Source organism: Trichoplusia ni, chromosome 6 (assembly GCF_003590095.1).
Source record: "Trichoplusia ni isolate ovarian cell line Hi5 chromosome 6, tn1, whole genome shotgun sequence".
Taxonomy (NCBI): Eukaryota; Metazoa; Arthropoda; class Insecta; order Lepidoptera; family Noctuidae; genus Trichoplusia; species Trichoplusia ni.
Window position 1 is genome coordinate 13,916,977 of NC_039483.1, and position 13,998 is coordinate 13,930,974.

The following is a 13,998-nucleotide window of genomic DNA, read 5'->3' on the forward strand; positions in this document are numbered from 1 at the left end:
TTTTTGTTGTCCTCATTTTGCAACATAAGGTTCTACACACATAACAATAGAGTAAAAATTTGCGTGACAAGTATCTTCTGAAACGGCAACTACGAAATCGGGTGCTACTACAGTGAGCGTCAATCTACCGAGAGGGAACGCTATTTCGGTCTGCATGGCATACACAAGCGGTCTTTGAAATTTTAATCGTTACATTCACCCTGCCCCGATGGCACACTGGAGACCGTGTGTTACCATGTTCATCAAGCCACCACCAAAAGGATAAAAAATGATAAAGTGTGACAAGCCGCTGTGACGAACCCTTTATTCGGACGTGTCATCCCAAATTGAGCCTTTCACACTTTGATCGATGTGGCTCAATCTTTTATGATCGCTTGAAACTTTTTGGAAGATATTGATATGTCATTTAAGGCATCTTAGCTGGTTGAAAAGTTAATGTCAACTTGTCTAGGAAGTTCTGAAATAGCCTTCAAGTCTGCGGAACAAAGTTTTAAAGCAACATGTTAGGGGCGACCTTCGAGTTAAATGCTGTTATGTGACACGTATTATGTTAACCCCACATGTGCTTGGCCTATTTCTGTCGGCTTTATTAAGGAGCATTGAAAGCCCAATTGTCCATAACCAGTTTATTTTTATGTACATAGATAAGTAAATTTTATCTCACAGATGGACTCAATGGTAAGGGTTTTGATTTTCATACAAGGGGATTGTGAATGAATTACTAATAATTGCGCATTATACTTGAGTTTGTATATTCCTTTTCTTTGTAAAACGTCGTATAAGAAGTGACGTAATCAATACAGTTTTCAATTAGATGAATATATTTTTATAACCCATACTCACTTAACCGTTAAAAGTTTTTCAGGATTTAGTATATTATACTGCTCATGTATCTGTACATATAAAAACGTAGCAAAGTGAAATCTCACGGTACATACTGACTCCAATAATGTACGAACTTCCATATAGTTTTCGTTTTTCATATCAATCGGTTTATAAACAAGAAACTACGCCACATTAGAGAACATTTCAAAATTCATCCAAAATACTGCCCAAAGTCCAAAGAACGAAGTCACTGGCACAGCTAGTTTCATAAAAAGTAATACGCGTGATTCAAGGCTTTCAAACAATACTCTATTTCTAACTACGTAGTACGTTGAATACATTTTTAAAAGGAGGATTCAACACGGTACTCCGCCGGCCTATTTAAATCGTCGTTCTACGCGTCGAGTATTTCAATAGAGCGTTTATAAGTCGCTCACTTATTGCTCGTAGTAGTAAAATGAAGCCTTTTTCCGTTCACGATTAGATGTTTTATATTTTTAGTGAATCATTTTAGCAATTTTTATGAACGTTAGTTGGAGGGTAGGTGTTATTTTATAAGTACTAAACTATATAATATATTGCCCATGGCTGGGAACCGGCCTATTCGTGTATAGGGAAGGTTTCAGTATTGATCACCACGCTAGCTCACATAAACAAACCATTCCAATATTTGGAATCCAAGTTTAATCACGGTTTTCCTTCGCCGTTTTTTTTAGTTTTAATTTGCTAATACGATCACAAGACTGGTTTGAGATAACGCGGGATTGGAAGGGATTTGGTTGAGGCCGAAACACAGCAGTCTGACGCCATAGACTGGGGAAAAAACTCAACTCACGTAACTCCGATATATGTAGATTTTATAAAACAAGTGTAAAAGTGTAACTTAACTCATTTATTTATCAATGCACTAAACAAGCTACGTAGTCACTTGTTTTCTGAAAAACGCAACTTCACCCACCGCTACTAGGTACCGAAGCAAAATAAAAATGCACGCTAGCAATAACGGCGATATATGTAAAGTGTGCGTATGTACTCCCTATTATCCAGAACCGTTGATCCGATTTTGATGAGATCTCGCTCTCCGGAAATATGGGCCTCCATTCATGGAATGCGAGGGGAGTTTCATGGTACACATTTTACACGGTATCTGTCGCAACGCATTGAGCTGAAAAGTAAAAGTGCAGACGGTAGTTGTTCCAATATTTCCCAACAATTTAAGCACTGAAACCCAGGTCCAAACGAAACTCGGATTCCGAAAATGAGTTCTAACATTTAGACTTAAGGTTTATCTGGCCATAATTTTAGCACTTACTGTCGTTGTACTTATTGTGTTATGATGACTCATCAAATATTCATGTGTACGTCGTAAGTATACAAGAGAATAATATACGTTCAAGAAAAAAGCGATCAGGGAACAAACAAACTTCTAAGTATAAATAATTATTCTAAAATACCGATTCATTTTATAACTTTCTTTCACTTAATGAAACAATTTGAGCAAAATAAAATCTACACATTCGTGTTTCAGCTTATAAAAGTTTCGAGTATTTTGAATTAACCACCGACAACTTTCTACTTATAAAAATGCTGAAGTGTATAAAATAATTTCTAAAGTCACTTGCCTGCTAATTGCAATATTAGCCTAAGCCAGTCTACAGAACAAAATAAACAGTCCAAACCAACTCGTAGTCAAATAGACACTATGAGGAACGAGTAAAAAAAGCGCTAAAAAAACATACCGCGAAGTGAAGACGATTAACCAAACGCGAACTCAACAAACATTTTAACGAATGTTAACCTCACATGAGGCGAGGACAAAGGCACAAGTGAGCCACAAAAAAGGCACAAACATCGTCATAACATTCCTCGGTACATCAAAAATCATAAAAACCCCGTATTATCATTTGGACAAAAAATTTTAGACACGCGAGTTCAGTTCACCCAATGAGTGGCTACCGCTAGTAGTACCACGCGTGCCGTGGCCTACTTTAAAATTCAAATCTTATTTACATTCACCCCCTGGCTTGGTGTCGCCGAAAATGGGTCTTAACTAACAGAAAACACTCCGCTGTGGGACTATTTTCGGCGCCCCTTTAGCACTGTTAAAATAGAATGTTCGAGACCCAGAATATAGAATTCAATAAGCGTAACTTGATGTTAACCTATATTCCATATTTCGAGGTTAAGATTTTAGGTGCCGCTGTAAAATATCTTGACGCAATTGAATCCTAACTTATAGTTAGATACATAACAAGAAACTTATCAGATGTTCGTTTATTTGTATAGAAAAATAACATGAGTTTCTCCAGTTATATTCCCAATTTAGCGAGTAGCCCGTTTAATCTCGTTAACCGATCCATTCTGTGCGTTGTGTAGGGTCGACAGTAGGCAATGCGATTTGACTAATAAATCATAATACGGCGGAATCGAGCCCCAGGTATCTCTCAATTCCAACGAACATGGCGCGCTGTGTCAATCATCCAGCATATTGGAATACGGCCACACAGGAGCGGAAACAAGATTGCAATTATTATTTGTTGACTAACTTGATATATGGCCCCATGGATGCACATAACGCAGGGCTACATAGTTACTGATTAATTATCTAGTTAGGTTAGAATGAAATAATATGGAACTCATCAAGATCGAATGGTTTCTCTTCGTTATTACGAGGGTACAAAGACTGAACAATGTTTAGAAATAAGTGATTCAGAAAAGAAGTAAAATCGTGATCTCATCTCATGATCACTTGCCTCATCAAGCTCCTAATCTTTTTTGTTCTGATTTCAATTCTACAAAAAATAAATAAGGACTAAAAACAATTTGATATACGACCTAATTTAAAAACAGCACAGCCTAATAGTTCCAAAGTTTTCAGAATTACTTCAAAAGTGGAATAATTAATGATACCTTAACTTAAATAGTCTTCCAAATTAATCTAGGTAAAGATCCGTATCAAAGTTTCGTTCAAGTAGTACCGAAATTACTTTAAAAGTGAAACAAAAGCTCTTAAAACATTGAGAAATGATTATAATTAAAAGTTGGTTGTAACAAGTTAAAAATATTGCGTAACTACGAAGTTTTATTATTGCCCTTGACCTTACGTCACCCCACGAGTATTTTAAAATTTAAATACAGAACTCGCACCTTCTTGGAGGATGATCGTTTTTTTTTAATACTCTATCTACCATTTGATTGCTGAAGTTCTGTTGTTGACTGGGCTAAATAATATCCTTTTTTATGTTTTAAGAATTTCGTTGCCGGCCAGTATTCTTATTTTTAAATAAAAACTTATGTTTCTAGAACATATATATATATTTTTTATTGTGATGTTGACCATACCTTTTTACTGAACCTACATTATTAAGTTACGTAAAAAAATATAATTTTTGATATTTTTTTCTCACAATCTAACAGATCAAAAAAAGTGATGTTTAAGGACAACTTCATATTATAAGTGACATCATCGTTCCTGGATAAATACGGTAATATAGGCAAGTGGTACTTGAGATTTAATTACACAACAAATCACGGGTACCTGACAGGTTATTTATAAAATCAATTAAATTCAGCGCCATTAAAGGAACAGATGTATGATGTAGCCTCAGAACAATTTATTTGTATAATTATCTAACACGACAAGAATTACAGCGGTCTACCTTGAAATGCCGACATATGAGATCCTCCTTACATTTTATATTATATTATTGATGCGAAAGTTACTTGTACTTTCCGTCTGTCTAATGCGCTTTCAGAGACGAGCTGCGAATTAAGATAAAAAAATAAATTACATTTCAGAATCACTTTCACCACTTTTGACAGGTCTTTGGCTCGCGCTGGCCATAGGCCTGTTAAGAGTCTGTCTCTTGCCCTTTGAATTCATAATATACCTGATCTTTTTATATCGTCTGTCCACCTCATCCTTATCAAACTCTAAAGACCAAGTCTTGGATATTCAGCTTTATACCGAAACACGATCTGAAACCTGAAGTGAAGTATGATACTTTTTGCTTCAAAACCGACAGGCCACCCGACCGAATCCGCGAACAAAAGCTCGTTTATTTACAACCACTTAACTCTCAATAAGGAAAACATTACGCATCCATTAAGTGACCTATGACCAGTAACTAACTCCTATCTCTACAAACAGTTTCACTAAGGGCAGGAAAAGGCACAAAACATTATTAGTTAAATGAGACTAGAACTGACAGGGCTATTTTTCACTAAGACAGTTACTCGTTCCGTTCATAATAACCGAAACATTTGTACTAAGGAGTCTATGTAGTGCAATTACGTCCACTAATTAATGGGACAGTAAAAAAACAATACAAAATACATAAGTGTGAAGAGCGACCAAATGAAAGACAGGTTTAAGAGAATAAATAAAAAAGTATTTAATCTTTCAACTAAGTCTTTAGGATGTGTAGACAGGATTGTCATCGAGAATTGGCGTTTGCTTTTTGTTTTTATTTTGCTATAATTATTGACGGTTGTCGTTTTTTTTTTATCATTTCACACTCATTCTTCCCTGTTATTTCGACTTCGGCAGTATTATGAAATGAATACGAAGGGTTGAAATAATTAAGTACCCTTTTAAGGACATACTTATTAGTCATTTTATTTATAGGAGGTATTGCTATTATCTACTGTAGACATTGTAAACTGGCATCGGTATTGTTTAACCAAAGGGGGTTTCAATATCTAATCTTAGTATCTAAATATACTATTATGTTTATACATTTGTTACATTTATAGGTTTGAACAATCCGGCATTCCAGTAACACATATCAAAACAGCCCCAATGATCTATTCCTGTAAGCATCCATCTAAATCCAACATTTTCATCTATTTCGAGGCAAGGCAGTCAATCAATGAGTAATTACAAAACATCGGCGATTCTTAAAATAAAGCTGATATAAACGATGCGAGAAATATCGCGCAAGTGACATACATTGCGGAGTCGCACAGTTTTATTATCAAAAATGATCTGTCATCGCCAGCAATGTATACCAACTTATACGATATTTTTCGCCTTAGCCGTGTGAGCCTCTAAGTTGGTTCGAATTTAGTGGAAGTCGCGTCGCCAGTCGTCAGTGTACCACGGCTGAGTGACGTCTGTCACCAGCCGACTCACTTGCTTCACACCTAATCTACAAACATCAGAAGCATTGGCGGCTACTGTAAAATGTAACGTTTTTTTTTTCTTGACACGTTAATGTCGTGAATCGTTTTGTGACGTTAGAACTGGAAAGGAGATTTAAAAGAGCATGAAGGTTTTTCTTTTTAAAACAATATGTAGTTAATTCAACGTGAGATAAGAAGTCTGACAAAGTTATTTGGCAGGTCTTTGTCTAGCCGTGGTACTGTCTGTGGCTCAAAAAAAGCTATGTTCTTTATCGTAATTTATTTTTGAAAATATATTATAATTTTATTATAGTTGTGATGAATAAGAGAGCCTTGAAAAAATGCGATAAATCTGTAATTACTTTAATGACAAGTGACTAGAACAATGAGAAGTCCTTATCTAGATCGTAACGTAAAATCAACGGCGTGGAATAAACATGCAAGAATTAAGCCCAAACGAATGTAAATAGGCTCTAAGCTGGCATAAGATCATTGAAGTAAACATTATACTTAAACACAATTAAATCATTTACAGAATATGGACAATAACCCAGTGAGTAAGTCATCAAAGTTGAAAGATTTCAGTCCTGCATTTGCTACGTCATAAAGCAAAACACCAACTCGCAAATTAGTCAGCTGCGCTTAGAGTCTAAGTATGACAAATGCTAGTAATTAATCAAAGCTGCAAACCTATTAAATTAACGATATATTTTAATAGTACCGTCAGTGGGCCATCAGCGGAGCATCAACGAAACGCGTCGACGCGCCCGAGATATTACCGGTGCGTTCCAAGCGCGTTCACCTGCGATCGAGGTGAAGGTCACGCGCGTCATGAACAGAACGCGCCCGAACGCAAATGTCAATGTAAATATTGTAGGTATTCCCGCCAAGCCGGCCATCTTGAATTTCGGCTTGACCGGTTTTGGGATGAGACCCAGAGTTAAATAGCGTCGGAATGTCGACTTTACTGGATTTCTTTACGCGTCGAAGATTTGTTTTGATTGCTAAACTCTACTATTATAATAGATGTTTTAGTTTCAGTGCTCCAACAAAATAAATTTTCATATTGCTTTAGCTATTTCGGTACTATGGTATTTAAACAATATGGAAGTTTATTTTGGGTTATTTTTAGTCTTATGTAAAGCAAAACAAAACAGCACGTGGACAATAACAGCATGGTAAGCAGTCAGGGGCGATTGTAAAACAAATTGAAGGTCGCGTGAGCGAATCTTGGAGCAAAACCGAGTTATGATAATTACAATTTATGAATAATCCGATTCTATCAACCGAGTAAATAGTGTGTTTAACACGCTAACTAATTTCGATTTGTCGCACATAAATTACTCGGAACAAGCTCAGTAATTTTAACAATTTATGTAGAACAAATTCACTCGTAAATAAATATCCAATTTCATATTAAACGTGTATTGTATTTTGCTTATAAATAAGCCCACATACATGCTAATCGAATACGGAACTATAATTTAAAATAACATACGCTTACGTGCAGCCACGTCGATTTATAAACCGGTTAAACAAGATTCAATGTGGTATTTTAGACTTAAATCCCTTTCCGCCCTCTGGATCAGAACAAAGGTACCAATTAAGCTTCATAATCGCCGGCACCCTTATAATTAATACTACAGAAATTAAAACTCCTGCAAACGTATAGTATAGACTATACAAAAAATACACAATCGTAGCTTTGTGCTCTACCGAACATTAATTAAGAAGAAAAGAATTTCATAAGAAAAGTCTTATAAGTACGAACAGGTGCCGTCGTAAAAAGAGCTCCAAAGGTTCCAGTTAAAGTTTAAAATAGTATAAGTGAATCATTAGGGCATTATTGAACAAGTAAAGATGAATTATGAATGTCGTGGTTATACAAAACTGAGATTTCGCAATTAAAAATAGGTGTATTAAGTACGTATGGAAGATTTCATCCAAAGTTTGAGTTTGGGTCGTCCTTTATCCATGCAATTTCAAAACATATATTGCATATAAAATTTGATAAACGCATGTTTGCATTTTCTTCACACTGTGGTGTCATCAGAATTTAATACCTAGAGCAATAACGAAGAAAATATTTTAAAAAGTTGTTTTGCAAAACCCACAAACATGTACCACAACAAAGTGTTTGCCTTCCTTAATTTAATTTTAATCAAAAAAGATTTTATTTTTCAAATAGTATTTTTTTTCTTTAGTTTTGTTTTATATTCTTACTACACTCACAGGGGTACGAAAATAGGAAAAAACAAAACACAAACATAAAAAGGTGTCATTAATTTAAGAGCATATAAGATAGTTTAGTATGAATGTAGTTTGATAGCGTAGGAGTGGGACAGCGCCGAGTTACTAACGAGGGGAAAAGTGCCTATTTCCGAGGCGTAATGACGTCGTGTCAGCCTCTAGCCTAGCCAAACACCGAGCTTCAAAAGCCTAGATAATATTTAGACAACCTCCATACAATGCTTCAATGTAAATGGGCGTTTAACATGGAACAGGTATGTCTAGGACTCTGGTTATTGCTTTTAACAAGTACTTGTAGACTCAGCATCGAAATTCATGAAAACCGCAAGTTTTCTTTAAATGTCTTCGATATTGTATTCCAAAAAGGTTTTAGTTGAATTTTGGTATTAAATTGTATCCAAGAGCTGTGTACTCTGTCGTGCTCACAAACTTTTGATTAGTGTAGAGTGTACTTTCAAAGCGACAAATATTTGGTTCAACTTCAATTCGTTTCCATAACCTGTATGTCAATTTAATAAGGTCGATTTCGTTTGATTTTTATTGATGTAAGGTCGATTATACTTGATGGTTCCCCTTATCATTAGCCACTGATATTTTGCTTATTTAAAGTAAACGCAAGAAATATTGTGAATTGAGTTTTACTAAGGCTTTTAAGGATTTTAGAAGTTAATTATCCGATATAAAAGGTAGTCAGTCTTTTTATAGATAAAAAAAGCCTTTTCATTTTGATGATTTGTACAAAGGTCGCTTTGAAGCGTTCCTAGAAACGTAGGTAAACGTTTGATTACTACCAGTTATGATAGGAACTTATCAATGAAGAATGAAACAAAAAAGGTTTTAATAAGTTTGTTCATCGTTCAAAAGGCAACGTAAGTTTTCCATGAGACTTTACCTGTCCAAGGACGCGTCTGTGTGCCGAAGTACAGTGTACCTGGCCAATCTTTTTCTCTATAGCAGTAGACGCTTGGATTAAAATATTTGAGTTAAGAGACTTATTTCATCTTGAAAGTTTGTATGACCTTCTAAAGGTCGTAGACCGCCTAAAGTATAGTTCAAGTACAAACTCAAACTATACTTTAGGCGGTCTACCGTGACGCCTTAAAGTAATAATTATACATATAATACTAGCTGTCGCCCGCGACTTCGTCCGCGTGGTTAGAAGAAATTGCGACTATAACTTGAGATTTAAACTATCCTATCTCTCAAGTTGGATCGAACTGCACATGGTGTGCGAATTTTATTATAATCGGTTAAGTGGTTTAGGAGTCCATTGAGGACAAACATTGTGACACGAGATTTATATATATTATGAGATAAATAATCAATAAATAAATTCTTTGGGGGAGGCCTACGTTCAGCAGTGGACGGCGATAGGCTGAGATGATGATGATGATGAAATAAATAATGTAATCTTAAAGCATGGTTGAGGAAGCGTGACAGCGCAATACAAAACGTAGAGCGGCATCGCTTTCCCACACACGCAATATTCCTTTAAGCCGTAATGGTAGCCCAGCAGGTCTTTTTAATAGCCATATTACCTTAGATCAAAAATAAACACTTAATTTATAAGTACATACATAAAAAACTTTTGACTGATGTTAATTCAGGGAAATAATGAAACGTGGCAGAGGAAGCAAACATTCGGGGAACAACGAATTGGTCGGACCCTTGTCTGGTGTCCTGAGATTTATTTAAAAAGTTAGTGAACCGTAGCGTGTTTTTTAATCTGCATCTATCGAGTGTATCCCGGAATAACAAATTACATTGGTAACAGTTTGGGCTGTCTTATAAAATAAATTATACTGCCATTTCGGTGTACCCTTTTGAATTTGGGTACGAAATAATCAAGATTGCAATTTAAAGGAACTTTCAGATGATCAGATGAACTGACTACTGGCTAACCCATTTTTATTTAATCTTCTTTTTTAACTTTTCACACAGTATTCGTCATGCATATGTAAGCGATGCGACTAGTATTTTAATAAAAAAACACGTTACCGACTCACACATGAAAATATTGACGGCTAGAAAATACGCTGTGGTCATGACCATTTTCTATTCACAAAAGCAAGGGCATTGCGACAAAAGTCGTGTGTACGGCCTCCAAATACTAAACAAAAAAACTGAATATTAATTACTAAACGTGCTGTTTATTTTAAAGATGTCCTCTTACTGACAGTTCAAGGTAGTTAAAATAAAAAGCCTTTAAATTAAGCGAATGTTTTAATGACGTGTGCGTTCGAATATTACTTCAACTTAAAGCACTTTATCAAGTGTTGCAAGATTTACAAAACTATATATTCAAGTGTCAAGAATCAATCTTAGAAAGAGTATGAGAGGTCAGTCCGCTTAAAATATTGATGGAAATAATAGCAGACAAGTCAATTGGTTATAGTGATTTCGCAATAAGTTTAAAACTCGCAGTCCATTGATCTTTTTCTATATTGCAGCGGCTGCAAAGACTTGTAAATAACAGGTCATGATGCAAACTGCAAAACTTATAACGCTTAAGCCGCATTGTCGTTTATCAATTCCCAGAAGACATATTATTAAAAATATAATCACGTACGCACATTAACCTTAGCATGAGACAGACGTATAGGTGAGAGGGAGAGGTAAGTGTCGGTCGTTCAGGTGTGTGCCTTTGCTAGAAACGTCACTTGATTGAAATCGGTAGACTTGTCTAGGATATATTGTGAGCTTCACAGGTTCGCCGGTGATATCAAAGAACAAGAAGTCTCTCAGTACAGTGATATAAGTATTACGAATAGATTGACAGCTAGTCATAAAATATAAGAAGATTTATTATTACGCAATACTTCCTCAAAACTTCTTCTTCGAGAAAGTTCCAAAAATCTCAGAACATTGTTATAACTCCTCTACACTGAAACCAGTGTAACGATTTATCTTTCAGACCATCTTGTGTCTATAAAAGCTTCTTTTCACCTTCCAATCGCCTAACCATGAGTCATATGTGAACATAGTTATCTTTAACCGCCTATTGGCGGGACAGTAAAGTTGTTAAAGTAATATAGACGGCATGACACTTAACTCGAACGTAAAACTGTCAAACAATGGCTACCGTTGGCTAAAATAAAACTGCACATCCATTCTGTCGACTACAAATAGTCAATTGCCATTTACACCAGTCAGTATATAGTAAAATATAAATACATGCTAATTTCTTGAACTTTACTCGTTGTTAAGTACATAACAAATTAACATATGTTACGTCAATGGTAATAGTGTGCCAGTAACTTGATTAATAATGTTTTTTTTTGCAGTTGTTATCAATTGACTTCCTGAATACATTTTCTTTTGGCTGATTATGTTTGTTTTTTTACTTACGAAAATTGAAATTGTAAGTCCTAAGGTTACAAATTTACGACAGAGATAAATGCAGTAGGTATAACAATGCTCTTTTTTTACTTTTACTAAAATTATTTTCTGCATTATTTTCAGATATTTAGATTTAAAACCGACTACCTGTATAACCTTCAATGAATAGAACGATTTTCAAGAACCTGAAATTGAACACAAACAAATCTCCGACAGGATCAAACCCACGCCTCCGGTATCAACGAAATTACCATCTAAGCCATTGAGGTTGCTTACCAAATTGCTTGACACTATGTATCAAACATCCAAGAAACGGAACACATTTCATTATTTTGACGACGGTAGAAAAAAGTGAGCATAAGCAGTGAATATTTAACTTTTCTACTCCGAATATGCGGTGTGAAGTACACCCCAGAACATCGCAGACAAGCGATCCAAGTTTATTGGAATGTTTTGTGGACTTCAGGGTCCTTGACCCGTAAACTTTCTCTAACTTCGGTCACGAAGTACGGAATAATAAATATGGATAAACTTTTCTTTTTGTTACCTCTTCAATCGGGAAGCTTGGACACTTGGATTTTATAAGTCCAAGATATGGTTACTTATCGTAAGAATTTTAGTAGATTCATGTCTCAAGACTTTAAGCAACATATAAAAGGATAACTTTCTAAAGAACGCACTAGACTTGGAATTACAGTAAGAAATTATAGTTAAATACTAGCATACGTAAGTTACGATTAAGCATGTAGGCTGATAATACAATTATTAACTTGGTGTTAGGTGCAACTACTAAACTCTCATGAATTAAGACTAATTAGACATGTTCCTTAAGTAATTAGTCTAGTATTAGTGCAGTAAGAAATGTTACAGAAAGAACTAATTGAGTAATTGTATAGGACGTAGTATAAAATCTCGTATTTTGTGGTTTACAGCTATCTCGTACACTTTTGGCTCGGTTTCGTCTTGTAGTCATATTTCAATAGCGTAAAGCAATAAATCGAAATAATGCCCGTTGTGAAGAAGATCGCAGCAATATCGAATGAATAAAGGAGAGTTGATTTTTTGCGACTAACCTAAAAGGTTATCTAAGTACGGAATCCGAACATTATCGTGAAGGCACGGACCCTTCCCTTAAGGTGAGCACTTTTATATGCCCATCAAACCTTACGAGTACAATAAAACACGATTGTTTTCCATTAACATCGACGTTCAGTTGCCTACAAACTAAAAAAATATACAAACTATTTATTTAGGATCTGTTATGTTATTAAATAATCGTCGTTCACTCCCCGTAATCGAAAATCAATGGAACGAGCGAAACAGATAGTTCCGAATAATAAATTTGGAAGTGCCGAATTTCATAAAACGTATAGGACGATCCGAGAAAAATCGCATCGTGACAACTTTTCTATTACAATGTCGGAAGGAAGGCTTAAGGCATCCGACAAAGACGAAAACTTGCAACGCGTGACAGCGAGGAAATTTTAAAGGAACTGAAGCTAATAATACATAGGTATATAAGCTACGGTCCAGATGAGGGTGTTCACTGAAGAAAATAAATTTTATTTACATTTAAAAAGCGTAGCGGAATCTTTGTCAATTCACTCCCGTCCATCGGTAGGGTCGAGCGAACAAATAAAATGAGATCACAGCAGTGCCCTGCTAGCGACAACAATGAACTGGGAAAGATCTGCTTTGCTTTAATTAAAAGTAAATTGTTCGTACAAGCATTAAGCATTTAGACGAGAGCTGTGAACAACTGTAATTACAGTTGTCATAGCACTCGATAAAAGCAGAAGAAGAATGGATGTTTCTAGATAAATTCTGGCACAGTAGGTCGTCACATCTGATATGGAAAATAGAAGACCTACTCAGCTGCATTTATGTGGAGATACAATCGCTGTCAGAAGTCGTCATGTGACGTAGGTAGGTAAAGAAATGTTTGTCCTCAATGAGCTGTTCCTTTAGGCAATGAGTCACACATGCTAACGAAACCTCTCGTACAAAGCAATGTTTAGTGTTACTCAAAAGTTTTCCATAACCGTTTTTACATATTCATCGCGATGTCAGGGTGCGTTTGAGACGAGATGTCTGTACGAATTTGAATAACAAATGGCTGACATCTGCATGATTCTAGCGGGGATTTCCTCTGCCGCCCTCAAATCCTGATTCAGGGAAACAATACTGGTCCCTTATGAAACCTGACAAGAGGTCATAACTCGGGCTTAAGGCATTTATCATGCTGAGAAACAAATAATAAAGTCGTTGGGTGTGTTTGTCTTGCGACACGAAATGATGTCAGCATTAACGAAAATCTAACTTGTTTTATTCTGTATTACAAAATAATAATAGGTGCATTAGTACGTACTACCATCGCGTGTAAAAAGTTGCTCGTGACACAGAGGCCAGCCAATCAAGGCTACATTACGACTCCGTTCTGACAGATAAACAACAATGAAT

The 13,998-nt window shown here is 35.7% G+C and overlaps 2 protein-coding genes across 2 annotated transcripts in view; one reads left to right on the forward strand and one right to left on the reverse strand.

Moving 5' to 3' along the window:
• LOC113495029 overlaps positions 1–13,998 on the reverse strand; it is a 349,076-nt gene that overhangs the window by 302,661 nt on the left and 32,417 nt on the right. The gene's annotated exons all lie outside the window — the stretch shown is intronic.
• The window catches only part of LOC113495173 (odorant receptor 19a-like), a 106,382-nt gene continuing 100,828 nt past the window's right edge, over positions 8,445–13,998 (forward strand). The window contains exon 1 of the mRNA XM_026873781.1: positions 8,445–8,453. Coding sequence (XP_026729582.1) covers positions 8,445–8,453 — 9 coding nt within the window. The remainder of the gene's footprint in view (positions 8,454–13,998) is intronic.